Raw genomic sequence first — 18,112 nt, forward strand, 5'->3', positions numbered from 1 at the left:
CATAATGTATCCAACATATGTATTCCTGAGTACTACAGAACGCTTTACGTAAATATAGTCATGGTTAACATGAGTACCCATATAACTCGCTCTTTTATCTAATTTTAGTGTGGATAAACAAAGTAAAACAAAAGGTTATCACCTATCTATATGGTCACATTAAGTCATTGAACAAGGTTGATTGTGAGCCGATTATCTCTGGCCATTGGGTCCCCTGGGCCTCATACCAAGACTGTTGCTAAACCTCCTGTTGTACTGTTGGCGCTTCTTAGCACGGCCAGTTGGTGGTTTCTTCTTCTCCTGCTTTGCTACCTTGGGTGTGTGATTCCTGACCTTTCCGGCCCTTGCTAGGGATCCGTGAACTTTAACAGCTGTTTGTATAAATTAGTGTAACACATATTATAAACGTACCCATGTTGAAACGATAATATATATCCCCGGCTAGTGAGCAAGTAAGTGGTTCGTGGCTTAATTGCTAAATTTGCTCGCGTAAAGCCTTTAATTGTTTATAAAAGTAATATTAAATAAATATAGATAAATATCTGGTAGTGGTTCGGCCTCTGTTGGTCATATGGTCACATTGAGTCTATTGGGCTTAGGGCAGTCCGGCGACGTGCTGGTCGATGATCGTCCACCTGACTGATACTTATATTCTCGCACATATCGGACCGTTGTTTACAATCAATGATTCTAGGTTACATATTTAGTGATTCCGGGCTAATGTGGTCATAATCGACTTATATTAGTACCTTGTCTTCGTGTTACCTAGTCACTGACTGTGTCGCCATTATCGATAATTTGGAGCTTACCGAACTATCGAAATGATTATTGTAACATATTGTATTGATTTTATACTAGGTGCGGGACATATTGTGTGTTATTTTTATAATCCTTCTGTATCTGTGTGTCTATAATGTTGTAGGATATTTGGGTATCCTATGCAGATAAGTTCGAATAGCTGTTACCGTTTGATTTCTGCATTATCCTGCAAGGTTATGGATGGTGTGTAATATGTGGATGTTGTATTGAACTCTCTCTTGCAGTCATTGTTCATGATTCGAGTTTCACCGTGGCAGATTCATCCTACAGCATATTTTGGTTGTTAACGGTGATGTGATTCGAGAGTACCACTACTACAGCTATTCGTTTGCAATGCGTTTGTGTTCAAGATGAGTGAGGACGTGAACCCCTATCACTTTGGCAGCATCACGGCGCTGTCGCGTGACAACTATGCTTCGATGTTGGACCGAGTTAAGGGTCTTAAGGTACTTATCTTGGATAATGCCACTGCTGGATCCATGTCGTTGGTACAGACACATTCCTATTTGTTGGAGGGTGGTGTTCTTTTGACCACTAACATAGGCGACGACTTTTACAAGAATGATATGCGCAGTTTATCAAACTTGCGTCACTTACGTGCTGTTTATATAATTCAGCCATCTCATAGTAATATATTGCGTCTGTGTGATCAGTTACGTGGTGGTTACTTTAAGGAGTACTACCTTTACTTCACCAGTACTCCTTTAGAGGGTCAACTTGAGATGTTGGCTAAGAACGACGTGCTAGAATTGGTATGTGGCGTGTATGCATACCATACCGATTTTTTTGCTATATGTCGTCATTTCTTTTTGTTGGATGCTGGTACAAGTGATTTGTATACTAGTGTCCACAGCGGCGAAGCGGGTCGCGTATCGCAAGGTTTGTTCAATGTATTTCGCGTGATCAAGCAAGTTCCTGCTATTGTACATGTGAATAACAGTTCTGAAGCTCGTAATCTTGGTCAGAAGGTGCAGGCGTTGTTGGACAACGACTCATTGAACTCTGAGGCTATTTTGAAGTCATATACTAAGTTCGGCACTTCAGACAGCCACGGCTGTTGTTTACTCATATATGACCGTAAATTTGACTGCATCACTCCTTTGATGCATCAATGGAGTTACCAGTCCATGATATACGAGATGCTTAACGTGACGCGAAACAGCGTGCGTATAGGTGAAGAGGACTTCGTTTTGAATCCTGACTTTGACGATTTCTATGGTTCACATTTATTTAAGGAATTTAGTGATGTTGAGTCAGCATTGACTACTATGATCCAGGAGAGCAAGAAGACATTTTCTGGTGCAGTGGACATACTTCAGAGCCTTCCTCAACAAACCAAAATTTGTAATGAGACGAAGCGTCACGTTGCCATTTTGCACGAATTGTCCACTCAAATTCAACGCAAGAATCTGTTGAACACGGGACTTCTAGAGCAGGACATGGGAACCCACTCAAAGGGATCTGCGGATGCGTTTGAGGCAGTAGTTGAGATAATCAACACTGCCACTGTCGACTCCTTTGAGAAGCTGAGGCTCGCGTTGATATTTTGCCTTGAATACCGTCGTCACGAGGATAAGATTAATATGATAAAGGACAATTTGCGTCTAAACGGTTTGGAGTCTATGGTTCCCAAGTTAAGCGCTTTGTTGGACTACGCGGTACGTCCAGACAACGCCAGCGATAGCACTGCTTTATTCTCCAAGGCCAAGAATACAATTAACAAGTCACTTTCATCTGGAGCTTCGAGTCCTTATATGCAGTATACTTCGCGTCTTGCACATATTGTCCAATCGTTGCTTAAAGGTCGTTTGGACACCCATAGCTTCTCGATGATTGCGACATCTGACGACTCTGGGTTTAACTTGGGCACTCGCCCTTCATCAGTAGTGGTTTACGTCATTGGCGGTGCTACTTTCAATGAGTATCGCGACCTTCAGGGTGTGAGTGCTGCTACTGGTGTGCCCATTCTTTTGGGTGGCTCGCGCCTGTTAAACTCCCAGAACTTCACCAATAATTTTTAGCCATGCCTTTACGTATTCCACGTGTGTTTTTCCGTGGTTTTTCGTCAGAAGCCAAGGACCATTGGCAGCTGACTGACGAACAGCGTCCTACTGTATCTGCTTTAGACCGTTATAAACAGGTCCTTTCTGCTGAGCGACGTAAGTCTATTCGTCGCGCTGACTTTTTAAAGTTTACTGGCGGCCGCCGTCCGTTGATATCTTCTCATTTGAAGGCCAACTTACTAGGTAAGTCTCAACCTTAGATGTGTAGGCTATTGTGATCTATTCTAGGCAACTGTGCGTTCCGTTCTGTTATATACATGCTTGGTAGTATTTGTTGTTAGGTCTATTTTCTATTTAAGTTGTTAATATACGTGCAGCCTCTGGAATCTTCGTTTGGTGTGTCTTTGCTTGTTACATGACATATCGTATTATGCGTCCTGAGGACTACGCTTGGGTTGACGCTGAACGCACTCGTATAGCTGCTGCTAAGGAGAAGATGCAGCGTATAATTGAATACGAGAAGCAGTTGGAATCATCGCAATCCGGTTCAGGTTAATTCCAGCTTTGTTGTTGAATATATATATATACCTTTCCTGTATCAGTTGTTTATTGTTATGCGTCGCGGTCATGTTGCTGACTTCCGTCGTGTGTTGTCTACACCCACCGTGCGACGTGAGTCCATATTATTTGGCCATGGCACAACCCGTCGCTCCGCAGGCCCGTTGCGGAAACGTGCTAATGCGGCTACTATGGATTTGACAGAGCACCCGGAATCGTTTCCATCTAGGTATGATGGGTATCCTAGCAACCGTAGTCCATCGAAGAGTAGTGACGTGAACATAGAGAATGGCAACCGAACACCCAGTGCACTGTTTCCTGGGATAAGAACAGCTACTAAAGCCATATCAACATCCCACAAGGATGCTTATCGCAAAACTCAGCCTAATGCAACTGCGCCATCGTCACTTGGTACTTTGCGCGGTAGATCTTTAAACGCATCTCTGGATCGCAGTGATATTGGTATATCCGTCATGTCATCGGTAACAGGGCCTATCACGCCATACGTGGTTGAAAACATCCTTCTACGTGACATCAGCCGTAACGTCTTCAATTTACCCATATCGCGCTTACGTATTTGGCTCTATAATTTTGACTTGACCAGACTAGCTCACACTGCGTTGGATTACTATTACTGTGGCAAATTCTCACCGGAAAAGCTACTTCTAGTGGATGCAGTAGTTACCAATAAAATCAGTGCCGCTTCACCTATACGTTCATGCAAGGATGTTGCACCGTTATTGAAGCTAGAGCGAATTCTGATATCATCTGGCATTAAAACCGTGCTGAACATGTCACTATACAGGTGTTGCATCGATACACTAGAAACACATGCTTACCGTATATCATCGGACTTTGTGAATATATGTCTAAACCTAGACGTTTTATGGCAGCACATGGCAAACCTGGGCCAGCTGGGTGATATTTCAGACATCCATTCCGTTACCGAGGGTGGCCCTATACTTCCTCAACTGTATAAACCACTAGTGCCACATCTGGAGAGGGCAGCGTTCGAATTGTCAGCAAATGGGTTGCCTGCTATGTTACAGTTGCTTATACGGCTAGGCCCTTACGTACCGAGGAAGGAATTATTACGTCTACACGAACTTGTGTTCCTAAAGATTATGGAGCATTACAATACCATGGAAGCTGGTATCAGTATCCATTTATTGCGCCTCTTGGAGCGTCTAGAAACTAGTCTTCCAAAGCCAATATACTTCTTGTGTAATAGGTATTTGAATGTTCCGGGCACAAATATTAAGCTCTGTGATTTCGCGCTAGTGACTCGTTGCTTATCTCACTGTTTACATATAGACATATTAACCTTGAGGCGTGTTCTGTTGCTATATCGTGGATTCGTTCAATCTGGAGCAGATACATCGGGAATTGACATATCAATCATTGGCACTATACACCGTGCATTTGAGGTATATCCCCTGACTACAGAGAGTACTCTGGCCAGTGCAGTCGTTCCTGGTACCGAATCTAGCTTGTTCATTATCCTACCTCGTGGTTATTATCGCAAGTCATTATGTCAGGAAGAGTTTTACTCGTTGGTACGATGGTCACTAGGTCGCCTTCGGGAATCGTGTGATCCTAGGGTAGTCCGTCTCTGTGACCCTCTCTACTTGCGTTGCAACTATGTAATGAGGTCTAGTTTACGTAATCCCTTGGGAAAGCTGTTATCAACCACTGTCACCTAGCGCATAACACGTGTTTAATCTTTGTAAGTGTATAGGCTACGCCAGCTATATAACTTGAAACAAACACCCTTACCGGGGGTTACAGCAAATCTACTACGCGGCTACAATCGCTTATTCGATATTAGTTGTACGTTCGTCTCTGTTTTAGATGACGCCAAGTGTGCTATTTAAGTTTGTAGTGTACCATATCGATCATATTTTGCGAACATCAGCGGTTGCTACAAAGTTTTCAACCGTCTGCTTCAGCTGCGCCTCGGTCTCTGGTGACAGCTGTCCTTCATCATCTATCTTCTTTAGCAAGTCTTGCTGCGACGACATGAGGTGCTCTATGAAAAGCGTCTCGAATTTAGAAACGTCTTTAGGGTCGATTGAGTCCAACAATCCCCTGACACCACCGTATATAACGCAAACTTGGATTGCGGTCTTCATGGGTGAATATTGAGGTTGCTTCAGCAACTCGGTGAGCAAGGTTCCCCTGGTAAGTAGTTTCTGGGTAGCGGCATCAAGGTCAGACCCGAATTGGGCGAACGCAGCTACTTCCCTGAATTGGGCGAGATCAAGTTTCATGGTTCCTGACACTTGCTTCATGGCCTTGATTTGGGCGGCAGAACCCACACGTGACACTGAAAGACCGACATTGATAGCTGGCCTGATACCCTTGTAGAAAAGCTCACTCTCTAGGAAGATCTGTCCATCAGTGATAGAAATGACATTGGTTGGAATGTAGGCTGACACATCACCTGCCTGGGTCTCGATTATCGGCAGTGCAGTTAAACTTCCACCGCCATTCTTGTCAGACAGCTTAGCAGCCCTTTCAAGCAAACGGCTGTGTAGGTAGAAAATATCACCAGGGTAAGCTTCTCTTCCAGGTGGTCTCCTTAGTAACAGTGACATTTGCCTGTATGCAGTAGCTTGTTTCGACAGATCGTCGTAAATTATGACTGCATGCCTACCAGAGTTCCTAAACCATTCACCCATGGCACACCCAGCAAACGGTGCCAAGAACTGCAGTGGTGCAGAGTCAGACGCAGTGGCTGCAACAATGGTTGTATACTTGAGTGCATCCTTGTCCTCCAACGTCTTCATGATGCGCGCAACGGTTGACCTCTTTTGCCCAATGGCCACATAAACACAGTAGACACGGTCCTTCTCGTCCTTACCATCATTGAGCTCCTTTTGATTCAAGATTGTGTCAATCGCCAGAGCAGTTTTACCTGTTTGCCTGTCCCCAATGATCAGCTCACGCTGGCCTCTGCCAATAGGTACAAGCGAGTCGACACACTTGATTCCAGTAGTCATGGGCTCGTTAACACTGCGCCTATCGATAATACCGGGGGCTGGTACCTCGACCCTATTCCTCTTCGTGGACTCTACGGGTCCCTTACCATCTATAGGGTTGCCCAGTGCATCCACTACACGACCCAGCAATGCGGGTCCAACGGGAACGTCGATAATACGGTTGGTACGGCTGACATTGTCCCCTTCTAAAATTGATCTGTCGTCACCAAAAATGACGACACCCACATTATCAGTCTCCAAGTTGAGTGCCATTCCCGAGACTCCACTGGAAAATACAACGAGCTCACCCATTTTAACATCCTTGAGTCCATAGACACGGGCAATACCGTCTCCAACGTTAATAACGTGTCCAACATCTACTACATCTTTCTGCTTCTCCCATCCTGCAATTCTACTTTGCAGCAGCTTGGACATCTCCGCCGGGGATATCTTTGATGTAGAGAATTCGCGTGCGTTGCAAGCAATGCTTACACGCCTGGCGATGGCTGTTGCCAGGTTCCGCAGCAACGGTCTCCCTATGGTATTCATGGTTCGCTGGCTATTAAAATTGGATGTGTTTTATCCACGTTATTGGTTGTGCATTCTGTAAGTTACTGCTCCTGTGCGGAAACCTTTCCCCATAGATTCATACAATTGTCATTCTACCGTTGCCATATGGAATATAAGTTATATTGCACATTGTATATATTCCATTTGGATTCCATATGGTTGAAATCTGCTTTGTCTTCTTTCGGTAGTGTGTCACACCTCGCTATGCCATGACCATCTGTGTGAACATCAATCTTCCATTGGTTTTGTTATGGTTCCATTTTATTGTAAACTCTGTCGTTTACATATCGTCATATAACGGCGTTACATCGTCTTCATTACTTCTATACGCCATGTGTTGCTCCTAAGTCTAATCACTCCCGTGTGCACGATCTTCTTTGCACCGAGTTTATTTGGAATCCTTAGAGTTGGACAACAGATGCTCTAGTGGGTATGTAATTCGTTTATATACAGGAATCATACATGTGGCCACTGTGTCAATCGACATGCGACTCCACCTAGGTCAATGTGTACAGTGCTGACTTTTGGTTTGTCTTTGGAAGCACTATCTTTATTCTATACCGTTACATAAAGTGGCATTATTTACTATATCACGTTGATAACATAGTGTAAATGCGATCACGTTTGATGAGATACCGTGTCGATATGAATGCCGTTCATTCATTACACATTTAGGCATTACATACATTTTTGTGCCGTAGGATAACAGTTATGTTGATGTATATAAGTTTCATGTAACCTGTCTACAGTGAAGTATACACATCTTCCGTGGTACTAGACTCGTCGCTGTGTTCTCTGTGTGTCATATTAAATTGTGTACAGTTGTTAAGTAGTTGTACATTACTATTGTATCTTATTCAAACCGTTGTTATGTTTTTTGTCTATCCGCTTTATGGCCCGTCCCATGATGCAATCGATGGCAAACGTTGAAGGCTATTCCCGGCTTTCCTTTCTGCATACATCAACAATAGGACTTGGATTCAGGTTTGAGGAGTATCCTTCGTAGAGAGGAATGGCATTGTTACTTAACTGGGTAATACGAGCGCTAAGTTGTATCATATGGATAATGTCCTATGAGCTACTGAAGAACGTTGCTTTGGTATAACAATAGAGAGGAACTATCCCGTATAGTACTGCAGGGTTACAATTCGTTACGTTAGCTCATACATGGGTATATACAGTGACCCGGGGCGGATGTAGTATCTCACGTGTACCACTACTGTTGTCTGGGTATAGAGCTTGTGAACCATGATGGCTCAGGAAAGGTCTGAGTTTATACCTTGGCGTAAGGTTTCTTACGTTTTGTGTCTGCTTCTTTTTATTCTCCAACAGGTGGGCCTCATGCACTACATGTACAAGAGCCAATCATGGTGCCTATATTTGACAATACTGGATGCCGTCTGTTTTTTTAACTGGGTGTTCTACACCGTACCAAAGATGATCGGCATTCGTGGTGCCAACTGCTGGATCATGTACAGCCGTATGATGACCGTGAAAATACTGGTACTATATTATATTGTGTTCCCTGTTTACATAACCAAGCCTGGCATTCTAATAGGTGCTTCCTGCGGAGCTTCTACGGAGATACTTCTCCTGCTGCTATTAATGCCAACCCTGTATGTGTTAATGTCATTTCGTGCGGGATGCCACCTTTACGGTGGTCTCAACTGTATATCTTCAGAACGTTTGATGCACACTGACATGGTAATCCATGTATCACTTGATCTTTTGGATGTTATTGACATGTGCCACATTTACCTCAAGATACCTACTGCCTTCTACCACAATGACTATATTATGGAGGCCTTCTGTGGTGTGGTGATTGCAATAACTGTTTTTCTCCATTCCTACAGCTTCCCTAGGATGAGCAACAGCTCGAAGTCCAAGGGCGATGTCGGTTTCAAGGGTGACTCTTACAGTGCGAGTGATATTTACTACTGTCGCAAGTACGCAGCCATAGTCGGTATATTCTTCGTTGACATACCGTTTGGCATATTCCGCACAGTTGCTTGGCTCATGCTTGCTAAGCACGCTGTTTTCACACCCTTCCTCCTGAAGAACGTATGCTTCATCATGATACAGAGTAGTCGCATACGGCACTGCTCAATCGGTATCAGTACTTTGGATTACTCCAAGACCCTTGGCAACCAGGGTAGGTTTATTATATTAGAAATGCCTTCGTGTTACTGTGGTAACTATCTGCAGATGCTGAGAAGCAGATTGGAGTAACTGGCGACGGCATCACTGAAGAGGAGCGTCCGTCAGTCCTTGATGACGACACTGATACCTACAAAAGCGAGCAGCGGCGGTCCTTCCTAAGGTTTAATGCCGATGCGGTCTCGCCGCTTTACGAAACACCTACAAACTCAGATCGCAAACGCACCCTTCGCGGTACTCAGGACCTTGCCGGTGGTATCACACGCATCACTATTCCATATGGATTCCGTGTAAGCGCGGTAACTTTAAAGCGCCTGATGCAGAAGATACTGCTCACCATGCGTGTCGGCAGCAAGTGTGAGATGGCTCATCTGCTTGACTCTACATTGAAGCTTTCTTTGTGGCAAAATGCCATGGTAGCCATACCTCACATCGTTGTATGGGCCGTTGAGGTTACCATAGTGATTCTATTCTACAGGTTAAGTCCTTCCGAGGTCAATTCGTACATTGGTTTGTTTGACTTCCGGTCGTTATCGCACGTCTCCTATACTAACCTGCCGCTATGCCTCCAAGTGGCACCGGGTCTAATTATCGCCGCCAGTATGGTTAACTTCGTATGCTGGTCCCTACTGGGTCCAGTAACTGGCGCCATATTGGTATCATTCCAGGTACTGGTTAACTTGGTATCGTTCTCATTCGTTCTGCTATCGCTATCTGAGTTTGTGCCCGCGCTGCATATACTAAGCTTTATCGCCGAACACACCATGGGCACTCCGCGCGACTACTTGTTCTTCCTCCTGGGAGCAAGACCTTTTATGAACTTGTTAAGCGGGCTTTATCCATTTCTATGTCTAACGCTGGGCAAGAGCTACATATTCTACATCAACCCTTCGCTCGTTAGTTCGGACGGCGCCGATATACTCAGTGACTCCGTTAAACTAATTAACGGGGCTTTCACTGTTAACGACGACGGTAAGTCACGCTAGTGAGGTGACAACGTTTGGCAGCTTCTGGCAAGGATGAATCATGTGCCATATCCTTGGCATCGCTACTTCTGCTGACCAATGCTATAATGATGCTGGTACCACCGTCAGTGCACTCACTGCTGGTGGGCCCTAATATTATCAAGGCAATAAGGTACGTTGCTTAGATAAAATCGAAACGTGTAGATTAAAAAGTGTTTCATACCTGATCAAACACCGATGAGTGCAAGCGGGCACTGTCATCTCACATTTCTAGATGCAGTGCCGCACCACTCTTTCCTGCGATATGTTCATACCTCGCAGGCTCGACCGTGCTATTGAAAGCAGCCACAAGAACACCCTGATACGGACGTTCATGATCAGGGCTTACTGCGTCCTTATGATGGTGTGCAACCACAGGTACGGCTACTCCTTTGCTATCACGTTCTATGTGCTTAACATACTGCTCATGGCCAACTACATGCTATGCTCACTTGCAGTACGACGTGCAAACATCGAGGCTGTGAATAAGCAGGCACTGTTCGTAGACATCCTGCGAGAAACACGCTCGCAGAGACTCAAGTACAATAAGCTGTCAGCCTACGAACAGGCTAACACAAGCACCACGCCATTGGGTCCGGGACACTGGATATTCAAAAAGTACCAGAGAAACATCACATTCCTCTAATTTCTCTTATGCTTAGGTTGCCTGCAAGTCTTGGTCTTGTCCATTAACATTAGTATCCACCCTTCATCGGGCTTTGCCAGCAGACTAGGGTCGTTCACAAGACGTTGGTTAGTCTCTATAACGTCGAAACGACGTACATCATCAGGTAAAGTTATGGTCACGGGGTCCGGCATGTGCAATATACATGCAGTGCCAGAGGGTATCACCTGCCGCCTGCTGCGCTTCTTACTACCCTTGGTATAGCATATTACATCGGTGACCTCCGGCGGGTACTCCACGGCATCCACGCTGCCTCCACTGTTTATCAACTTCACTGCGTCATGCTGCTCATCAAGTCCAACCAGGTGTATACTGTGGTAACATAAATAAACGAATTACCAACATACCCGTTTGGCAAACTGTAGTAATACAGGCCGTTGACTACTGTTTTCTGTGACTGTTTAAGGGGTACCTAAATGTCATGTCTGGGTTCTGATAGTTGCATACACAGTATTCCAGCTCAGGCACGTCTTCTATCTTAGCAGTGCCCCTAAGCAGCGCGAGTGCAGTGTCTTCTGTTATACCAGTTAGCCTAGCAAACGTAGACGCCACCCTTTCTTCGGGAAGGAAGTCTGTGTTGCCGAGCCCGCTGGGCACCGGAGCCGGCACCTCACTATCGCCAAAACTTATATATGATAGGTAGTATTTATCAGGTTCGCTGTATTTAATAGCGGTGTATATCGATTTCATTTTCAATCGCTTGAATCTAAGACAAAGTCACTCGCGAGGCTTTCGCCTGAAGGGGGCTTCTTACGACCAATATCCAGTAACACATTGATCTTAGTGCTCTTGGCCGCTTTAAAGGTGAAGTCAAAGAGCTCAACCTTGTCCTCAGGGCCTTTACGCCGTACCTTGTGTAAAGGCTCCATCACCTCGTCATCCCCGTTATCGTCGTGTATAGATGTTGATACTAGTGACTTATCAACGCTCATGAGACCTCGTTTAGCACTGTAGTCATCGTCGTCATCGTATCCGTCGACCAAATTGCCTCCAGAGTGCGATGTATTTTGCTTAACCTGGTCTGAGTCATCCTCATCATCTTCCTCGAACCACCTATCGGGGTCCACAAAAATGCTACGTTTCTTGCTGTTGTCCTCCTGACCACCGACCCTAGAGAAACGAAACATACGCTCCATGTTGTTGAACACAAAGTTCTCGCAGCAGTGTGAGTAGCAACGCTTCAGCTCTAAGTAGATGGCAGTGCAAAACGGGTCCTCGAATAAGGAGTAAACCAGCCCATCAAGGGCCCAGCTGTCGATAGTGTTTAATATGCCTAGACATACACTTTCAAGCATGCATCCACCGTCCTTGCCAGGGTTTACCTTTGTCTTCAGTATCCACATTACCGGTCTAAGCAAATGGTACTTGGTAATGTGGCGCTCGACACTCACATCCTTCATCTTGATGCACACGTGAAGGAACTTCATGGCTCCCACAGCAACAAACTTGTCAAACGGCCGTAAACAGCTTGAAAGCACGCGTAGAGGCAGCTTGTGGCTCTGTACACGGAGCTTGAACCTGTGCCTATGCTCCTTGGCACATAGCGAAAGCAGGTCAATGGCGTGCACCTTCGCAACACGTATTATCCTCGAATCTGGGACGTTAGGACCGAATATTCTGTCAACTATGCAGTCCAAAACGCCGTTATCATAGAATAGTGAGCACATCTCATCCTTCTCGGGCAAGTCCATGTTCTTGGGGTCCAGCAACCGTACGAAGATATCCTTGGTCTGTGTCTGTACACCTTCATGGGCATTGGTCGCAAGGACGTCGCAAAGCGCAAATAGCAAGGCTGGCTCGCCCTTAGCCTCAGCATCTGAAAAGACAGCGGTCCTAACAATTGAGGGGAATACCTCCAGGCATAGGTTGAAAATCTCAACGGCCAGTGCCACGGGGTCAACTAAATGGTGACGCCGGCTGCCCAAAAGATCGGGACGGTGGTTTTGTGAAGATACAAAAGTGCACTTTAGCGAGTTGTATTCACGCTCCGCATGGTCGTTTATAGGCTTAATGGTCTCCTCAAAGTTCTTGCAGGCCGGGGCCGTATTGTCAAGGTAACCCGAAAGCTCGTTTAATAGCTGACTGTGCTTAATCAGGAGTAATAATGAAATGCGATCTGGTTGATTCACGCCTTGGGAACACCTAGCGGTGCTCAGCAGCTCCCTAAGCAACATTGCAGCCATGTAGTTGTTGGCCAACTGATCCTTCAACGACTCGACAAAACCACGACCGTCACTGGATATAGTGTTCAGTATCTCATTGGTATTGGAAAAAATCACGCTATTCAATCGCTGAATAGCAAATTCATCAAGCTGCCTTGGGAGCACTACATCCTTGAGGTACTCAATGCGATAGCTGGAGTGAACCAACTTGTAGAAAGCAGGGTTGCCCAAAACTACAACGTCATGGTGCTTCACATGCTCCTTGAAAAACTTTACATGCTCCAGACTTAAGTTCTGTGATAGCAACTCGCCGTCATATTCAAAAGCACGCAAGAGGTCAAAAAATATATCGTCACTGACGAACACGTGCATTAACTCAAGGTTGCCACACCAATTTAGCATAAGCCTGGACATTACAGAAGCTATAGCCGATAGGGTGGATAGGTCACCGATATCTACACAGCGGTTCATCACGGTAAAGGCCTCCAAAAGCCACTTCTTCTCAAGTAGGTCCATGAATATCAAGTCGGACAACGACGCCTGCGCCAACATGGCGTCAATAGTAGTCTCCAGCTTCCGGAGCTCAGGCGCTGACGGGGTCGGTAGCGCACGATAACCAGTGCCACATTTAGCACCAAGCTTGGGTGAATGGGCGTCATCAACCATGGAACTATTCGGAGACGACTTGTCGCCATCGTTCTCAACATCACCATCTATACCCGTACCGTCACGTTCCTTGCACCCTTGAATACGCTTCTCGTCAACTAAGCCGCTGATGTAACTCCTACAGATATTAGCTACCACAGATGCCTACATACCAAAACGACTTGTGTCCAACCACATTCTGGAACGATAGCGCCCTGTGAAGACGCTCATCGCCACTCTCTTGCCATATAATAATGGAGTCTGCAAATATATTACACGAGAGCACATAGCACAGATATATGCCGTACTTATGCAGCATCTAAATGACACATACCATTTTGAGATGAATAATTGGTATTACTCTGTATATTGGAAACCACTTTAATGGTCTTGCCGTCCTGTTCAAGCTCAATAACTATTTGAGGGCTGTCTTCGTCACCGGTTTCCTTAATATGGCAGTAACCAGTGCCTTTGTCAACCCAGGCTTCCTATACAATGCTAAATCAATTGGAAACCACATACATTGGTGCCATAGAGCTCATAAAGCTTCACCCTTCTACAAGAAGCTGGGATGCCATTCACAGGGTGTGCCTTCTGTAGTCGAGGCTCGCGACGTAATTCTACCTCAATCGCGTCTAGCGCATCCCGGTTGGCTTCATCTGCCATCAGTTATATAACGTCACGTGCCAATGCACTGTGCGTAGTAATTATATGTGAAATTATAGTTGTGTATGGTCGCACGTCCCCAATCACCCGCGCCACAGGGTAAGGAGAACGGACAGCCTCTGTTCAATCTCAACAGAACGTATCGGCGCTGTATCAGCCTCCTGAGGTGCTATGTATATATCTATAGAAGATCTGAGTACATCGTCCTTAGGCACCGACGCGCTATGGCATCCGACAAATCCCCTTGACCCCGCGAACTCCACAAAAGGCTCAGAATCCGACACACCCGCAAATAAAAACAAATCGGGGATTGTTTCTTCCGTAAACTCAAGATATTTTATCATATCATGATCAACAGCGTACTCCGCAGGTAGCATCGAGGCTGGATAACCAGGGTAGAACGACCGTTGTAACAGTAACTGCTCACAAACACGCCTAGTCCTGTGTTCATTGGGTATGCATACCATGTTGTTTGCTGTGGTTAATTATTCCAGTAATAAACAAACATACCGATGCCAGAAATAGGATCACACGATGTTACCGCAATGAGAATTCCATTAACCCTGACATATGCTGGATTTGAAAGGAATGATACATTCTCTGGGTAATCAATGTCGTTGAAAAGTGAGCCCGCTGCATCCAACGGTGGCTGCGGTAACGGGAACCCAGATAACACATCATAGCAATGCGGCACTACGAAGAAACGAGTAGCCTTAAGCTGGTTTACCTCAGCGAGTATAGCGATTTCATGGAAAAACCGCTTGTATATATACACTATATCCCCAATGCGACTCAGACCTTCACCGTCAGCCTAAGGTACATGAAACTACGTTAAAGTAACGTACCGCCATCTGACGAACACTGACAAAAGGGCCCATAATGAACACTATATGAGGCCGATCACGCTTAATTTTGCTGAAAACGTGCGCAAAATTCACAGGCTCCAATGTTTCCGTTAAGAGGCACCCGCGAACCACCGATATATGCACGTTCTCTCCCTGGAAACGCTGACTGGTGTAGTTGGGATATACAGGCTCAGGAGCCGGTATTCCACAATCTGTAATATATACACACTCTTGGTACCAACCTACGTATTTTAGACGCCACGTAACGTACACCAAACTCATCCTCAAAACATTTTCCTGTCAGTGCAGCCATCTGACCGGGAAACAAACAAACATTGTCCATGGAATGAACGTTGGTCACTTGCGCCTTCACACCATAGTCAAACACACGAGTGCCCTGGATAGTCACATTCAAAGCATCTATAGGAACGTCGCCCTCAGAGCCTATACGACCGTACACAGTAACTTCGTGGTCAGTATAATTCTTTAGGGGTTTAAAATCACATGGTACACCATTGGAAGTACAGAAATTCTTAAACAAATTGGAGAATCGCGATATCTTGTCATTGATGCAGGCATCAACTGCAGCCGCCGATGTTGTCGTACACTTGTATTCGGGGACGGGGTCCAATATGTCTGCAGAACAATACAGAATACATGCCAATGTAACATTGACACTAGCATATCACACTGCAACAGTCTACTAAAAAAGCAGATACTACGCAAGTCACTGGGATGACAACATAGCGGCACTAAATCCTGTGACCAACCTACTGACATGCTTGACTTGTTAGACGTCTCGACACCACGCTTCAACTCGGTGCTGCCATTGTCTACAACAGGAGCTCTGCGAAGATATATCTCTTCGACAGTAACTTGACGCTGGGCGTCCTTAGACTCCACGAATCGAAGCAGTTGTTCAGCTACCTGAGCTCTCTTAGCTTCCTCGGGACTTAGGGCGCCACGACTACTTGCCAACTCCAACTGCTCCATCAACCACTTGTTGACTTTCATCAACTCACGAGAATTGGCGCCAATCTCCTCTAAACGCTCTACCAGCTCATCAAGTAGAGACCACTTGACGCTGGAATCCAGCGCTGAGCGCTGAACTGTATGACATCCACTCGCACACTACCTACCAGAATCTCAGATACATTTCCGATGGACACCTCATCGTTATACACGTCAGTGTCCATATTTAAAACACTATTCAAAACGTGTGTATGTATACTACATGTGGTTTCGATAGGATAATGATTTTACACTATAAAGTCTAATCGCTAGCGCGCTTGAAGCGCGATAACGCAGCGCCATCCACATCACCTTTAACACGGCGCCCACCATCCGAATCCTTATAGGTCAACGCGTCAACAACGCGACGCTTGGCCTCCTCAGGAGCTACGTCAAGGCTGCGTAATCTCTTCAACCGGTCCTTAGCAGCCTGCTGTCTTCGCTGGAATGTGCGTTCGTACTTCGTCAACTGTAACATATATGCAACTATAGATAGTTAACCTACCTTCTGGGCAGTGGACGCCTTCAATGGCTTGCGCCTCTTACGGCGGTTCATCAAAGCTGTGCCGCCACTGTCAACCTTATCATCAACAACAGCCTCCATATGGTCACGGTTGTAGTCACCAACGTCAACGTGCTTTAAGGTCATAGTGTCATACGGAATCTTGTCCAACAGACGCTGCACCTGCCTCTTACTGCTAGACTCGTAAGGATTGGGCTCATAGGCATCAAAGTTAGCAATTCCAGCACCGGGAACTAGCATTGTAGAAAAACCAGTGCCTGTACCCACTGCACATATATCTTCAAACGGCTGGAACTGTATGTCATTAACCTGGTCACCATGATACATGTGGCGAAGATACAGACCAGGTGCCTTCACAGTCTGAGCCGTAAACACATCGCGGTAAAACTCCACACGGCCACCCAAAGCCATACCGAGAATACCAGTTTGACTGACTGTCATAGCCTGAGGAGGTGTCTTCCCAATGAAATTCACATGGATAGATTTAGAATAATTACGCAAGTCCCAGGTACTCCAGTAACCGTCGAACCCAGATGTTGCCATATAATTCTGGTGTATGGCCATAGATACAACAGGGCCGCGGTGAGCTAGCATCTCAACAGCTGGGCGTCCCTGGTTAGGTGTCCACAAAGTAACCACGCCATTCCCATGGCCTAGATGAACAACACCGTTATCCTTGTTGTGACGCATCAAACGGCATGGACCCTTGCGGGTTTTGTAACGAGCTACCACCTGCCCGCTAGAAACGTCCTGCCATGCTAACTCACCAAATTCACCAATGGATGTAAGCAACCAAAACGGAGCCATGTAGTCAAGTTGATAGGTCAAACCCAAGTCACGCAACACGTACACTTCCATACCATGGTTGTCGTAAATGTGGACATACTTCTTCTGAGCAACAGCCATTAACTCATGGTTATCAAGGAATTGAACAGCACGAATAGTCTGCTTCACCGATATGTCAAAAAATGGCTTCATGTCAATAATGTCAAATAAAGCCAATTGACCCTTGGAACCACCAAGCAACATATGACGACCATCACGAGTGTAGTTGGCAAAGTAAGGTCCCAGCGATAATTGTAAGTTAAACACCTTGCGCTTAGTGCCAACATCAACTGATTTCAACAATTCAGACTGCGATATGTGGTATGTGCGTTCACCCTCCTCGGGTTCTAAGTAACCAGGTTCATTTATGTGTAAAACTGAAGTGGCTTCCAACTCCGATAGAGCATCATGCTTCAATTTCTTATAACGCTCAACGTTACGCTTAGACAACGCATGGCGAGCCTGGAAACATATCAAATCATATAGTATATACACACCTTTTCAGCTGTAGAACCAAACGATTTGGCGTGAAACGCCTTTGTATTCCTGATTTCAGTAGACATTGTTACGGTACTGCCATATTCAACAACACAAACTAAACGAAAACCATCTCAATAGCGATACAGATTATAGCACAAATGTGGAATATATAAATTGT

At 45.5% G+C, this 18,112-nt stretch overlaps 10 protein-coding genes across 10 annotated transcripts; 4 read left to right on the plus strand and 6 right to left on the minus strand.

Annotated features, from left to right (window-relative positions):
* Window positions 1-139: 139 nt before the first annotated feature.
* BBOV_III002090 (putative 40S ribosomal protein S30) lies at window positions 140-526 on the minus strand. The gene is made up of 2 exons (XM_001611294.1): window positions 412-526; window positions 140-371 (listed from the first exon to the last, which is right to left on the minus strand). The coding sequence occupies exons 1-2, from the start codon at window positions 413-415 to the stop codon at window positions 193-195; spliced, it is 183 nt and encodes a 60-aa protein (XP_001611344.1). The 5' UTR covers window positions 416-526; the 3' UTR covers window positions 140-192.
* Window positions 527-703: 177 nt separating this feature from the next.
* Window positions 704-2,949, plus strand: BBOV_III002100 (Sec1 family protein). Its single transcript, XM_001611295.2, has one exon. The coding sequence runs from the start codon at window positions 1,170-1,172 to the stop codon at window positions 2,838-2,840; it is 1,671 nt and encodes a 556-aa protein (XP_001611345.1). The 5' UTR covers window positions 704-1,169; the 3' UTR covers window positions 2,841-2,949.
* On the plus strand, window positions 2,803-3,388 carry BBOV_III002110 (putative integral membrane protein). Its single transcript, XM_001611296.2, has 2 exons — window positions 2,803-3,065; window positions 3,200-3,388. The coding sequence occupies exons 1-2, from the start codon at window positions 2,843-2,845 to the stop codon at window positions 3,376-3,378; spliced, it is 402 nt and encodes a 133-aa protein (XP_001611346.1). The 5' UTR covers window positions 2,803-2,842; the 3' UTR covers window positions 3,379-3,388.
* An 18-nt stretch (window positions 3,389-3,406) lies between these two features.
* On the plus strand, window positions 3,407-5,133 carry BBOV_III002120 (uncharacterized protein). The gene has a single exon (XM_001611297.2). The coding sequence runs from the start codon at window positions 3,437-3,439 to the stop codon at window positions 5,081-5,083; it is 1,647 nt and encodes a 548-aa protein (XP_001611347.1). The 5' UTR covers window positions 3,407-3,436; the 3' UTR covers window positions 5,084-5,133.
* A 47-nt stretch (window positions 5,134-5,180) lies between these two features.
* Window positions 5,181-6,940, minus strand: BBOV_III002130 (ATP synthase F1 alpha subunit family protein). The gene has a single exon (XM_001611298.1). It carries the CDS (start codon window positions 6,908-6,910, stop codon window positions 5,276-5,278), a length of 1,635 nt encoding a protein of 544 aa, XP_001611348.1. The 5' UTR covers window positions 6,911-6,940; the 3' UTR covers window positions 5,181-5,275.
* Window positions 6,941-7,607: 667 nt separating this feature from the next.
* On the plus strand, window positions 7,608-10,758 carry BBOV_III002140 (putative integral membrane protein). Its single transcript, XM_001611299.2, has 4 exons — window positions 7,608-9,083; window positions 9,137-10,060; window positions 10,096-10,225; window positions 10,375-10,758. Exons 1-4 carry the CDS (start codon window positions 8,180-8,182, stop codon window positions 10,736-10,738), a joined length of 2,322 nt encoding a protein of 773 aa, XP_001611349.2. The 5' UTR covers window positions 7,608-8,179; the 3' UTR covers window positions 10,739-10,758.
* On the minus strand, window positions 10,695-11,468 carry BBOV_III002145 (uncharacterized protein). The gene is made up of 3 exons (XM_051767570.1): window positions 11,225-11,468; window positions 11,125-11,189; window positions 10,695-11,089 (listed from the first exon to the last, which is right to left on the minus strand). Exons 1-3 carry the CDS (start codon window positions 11,465-11,467, stop codon window positions 10,735-10,737), a joined length of 663 nt encoding a protein of 220 aa, XP_051623735.1. The 5' UTR covers window position 11,468; the 3' UTR covers window positions 10,695-10,734.
* Window positions 11,469-14,270, minus strand: BBOV_III002150 (uncharacterized protein). The gene is made up of 4 exons (XM_001611300.2): window positions 14,107-14,270; window positions 13,919-14,072; window positions 13,758-13,845; window positions 11,469-13,723 (listed from the first exon to the last, which is right to left on the minus strand). Exons 1-4 carry the CDS (start codon window positions 14,248-14,250, stop codon window positions 11,470-11,472), a joined length of 2,640 nt encoding a protein of 879 aa, XP_001611350.1. The 5' UTR covers window positions 14,251-14,270; the 3' UTR covers window position 11,469.
* A 33-nt stretch (window positions 14,271-14,303) lies between these two features.
* On the minus strand, window positions 14,304-16,316 carry BBOV_III002160 (DNA polymerase alpha/epsilon subunit B family protein). The gene is made up of 6 exons (XM_001611301.2): window positions 16,235-16,316; window positions 15,866-16,199; window positions 15,342-15,731; window positions 15,096-15,307; window positions 14,761-15,061; window positions 14,304-14,725 (listed from the first exon to the last, which is right to left on the minus strand). Exons 1-6 carry the CDS (start codon window positions 16,289-16,291, stop codon window positions 14,334-14,336), a joined length of 1,686 nt encoding a protein of 561 aa, XP_001611351.1. The 5' UTR covers window positions 16,292-16,316; the 3' UTR covers window positions 14,304-14,333.
* A 46-nt stretch (window positions 16,317-16,362) lies between these two features.
* Window positions 16,363-18,110, minus strand: BBOV_III002170 (uncharacterized protein). The gene is made up of 3 exons (XM_001611302.2): window positions 17,952-18,110; window positions 16,612-17,916; window positions 16,363-16,575 (listed from the first exon to the last, which is right to left on the minus strand). Exons 1-3 carry the CDS (start codon window positions 18,015-18,017, stop codon window positions 16,369-16,371), a joined length of 1,578 nt encoding a protein of 525 aa, XP_001611352.1. The 5' UTR covers window positions 18,018-18,110; the 3' UTR covers window positions 16,363-16,368.
* Between the last annotated feature and the right edge of the window lie 2 nt (window positions 18,111-18,112).

This window comes from Babesia bovis, chromosome 3, assembly GCF_000165395.2.
Source record: "Babesia bovis T2Bo chromosome 3, whole genome shotgun sequence".
NCBI lineage: Eukaryota > Apicomplexa > Aconoidasida > Piroplasmida > Babesiidae > Babesia > Babesia bovis.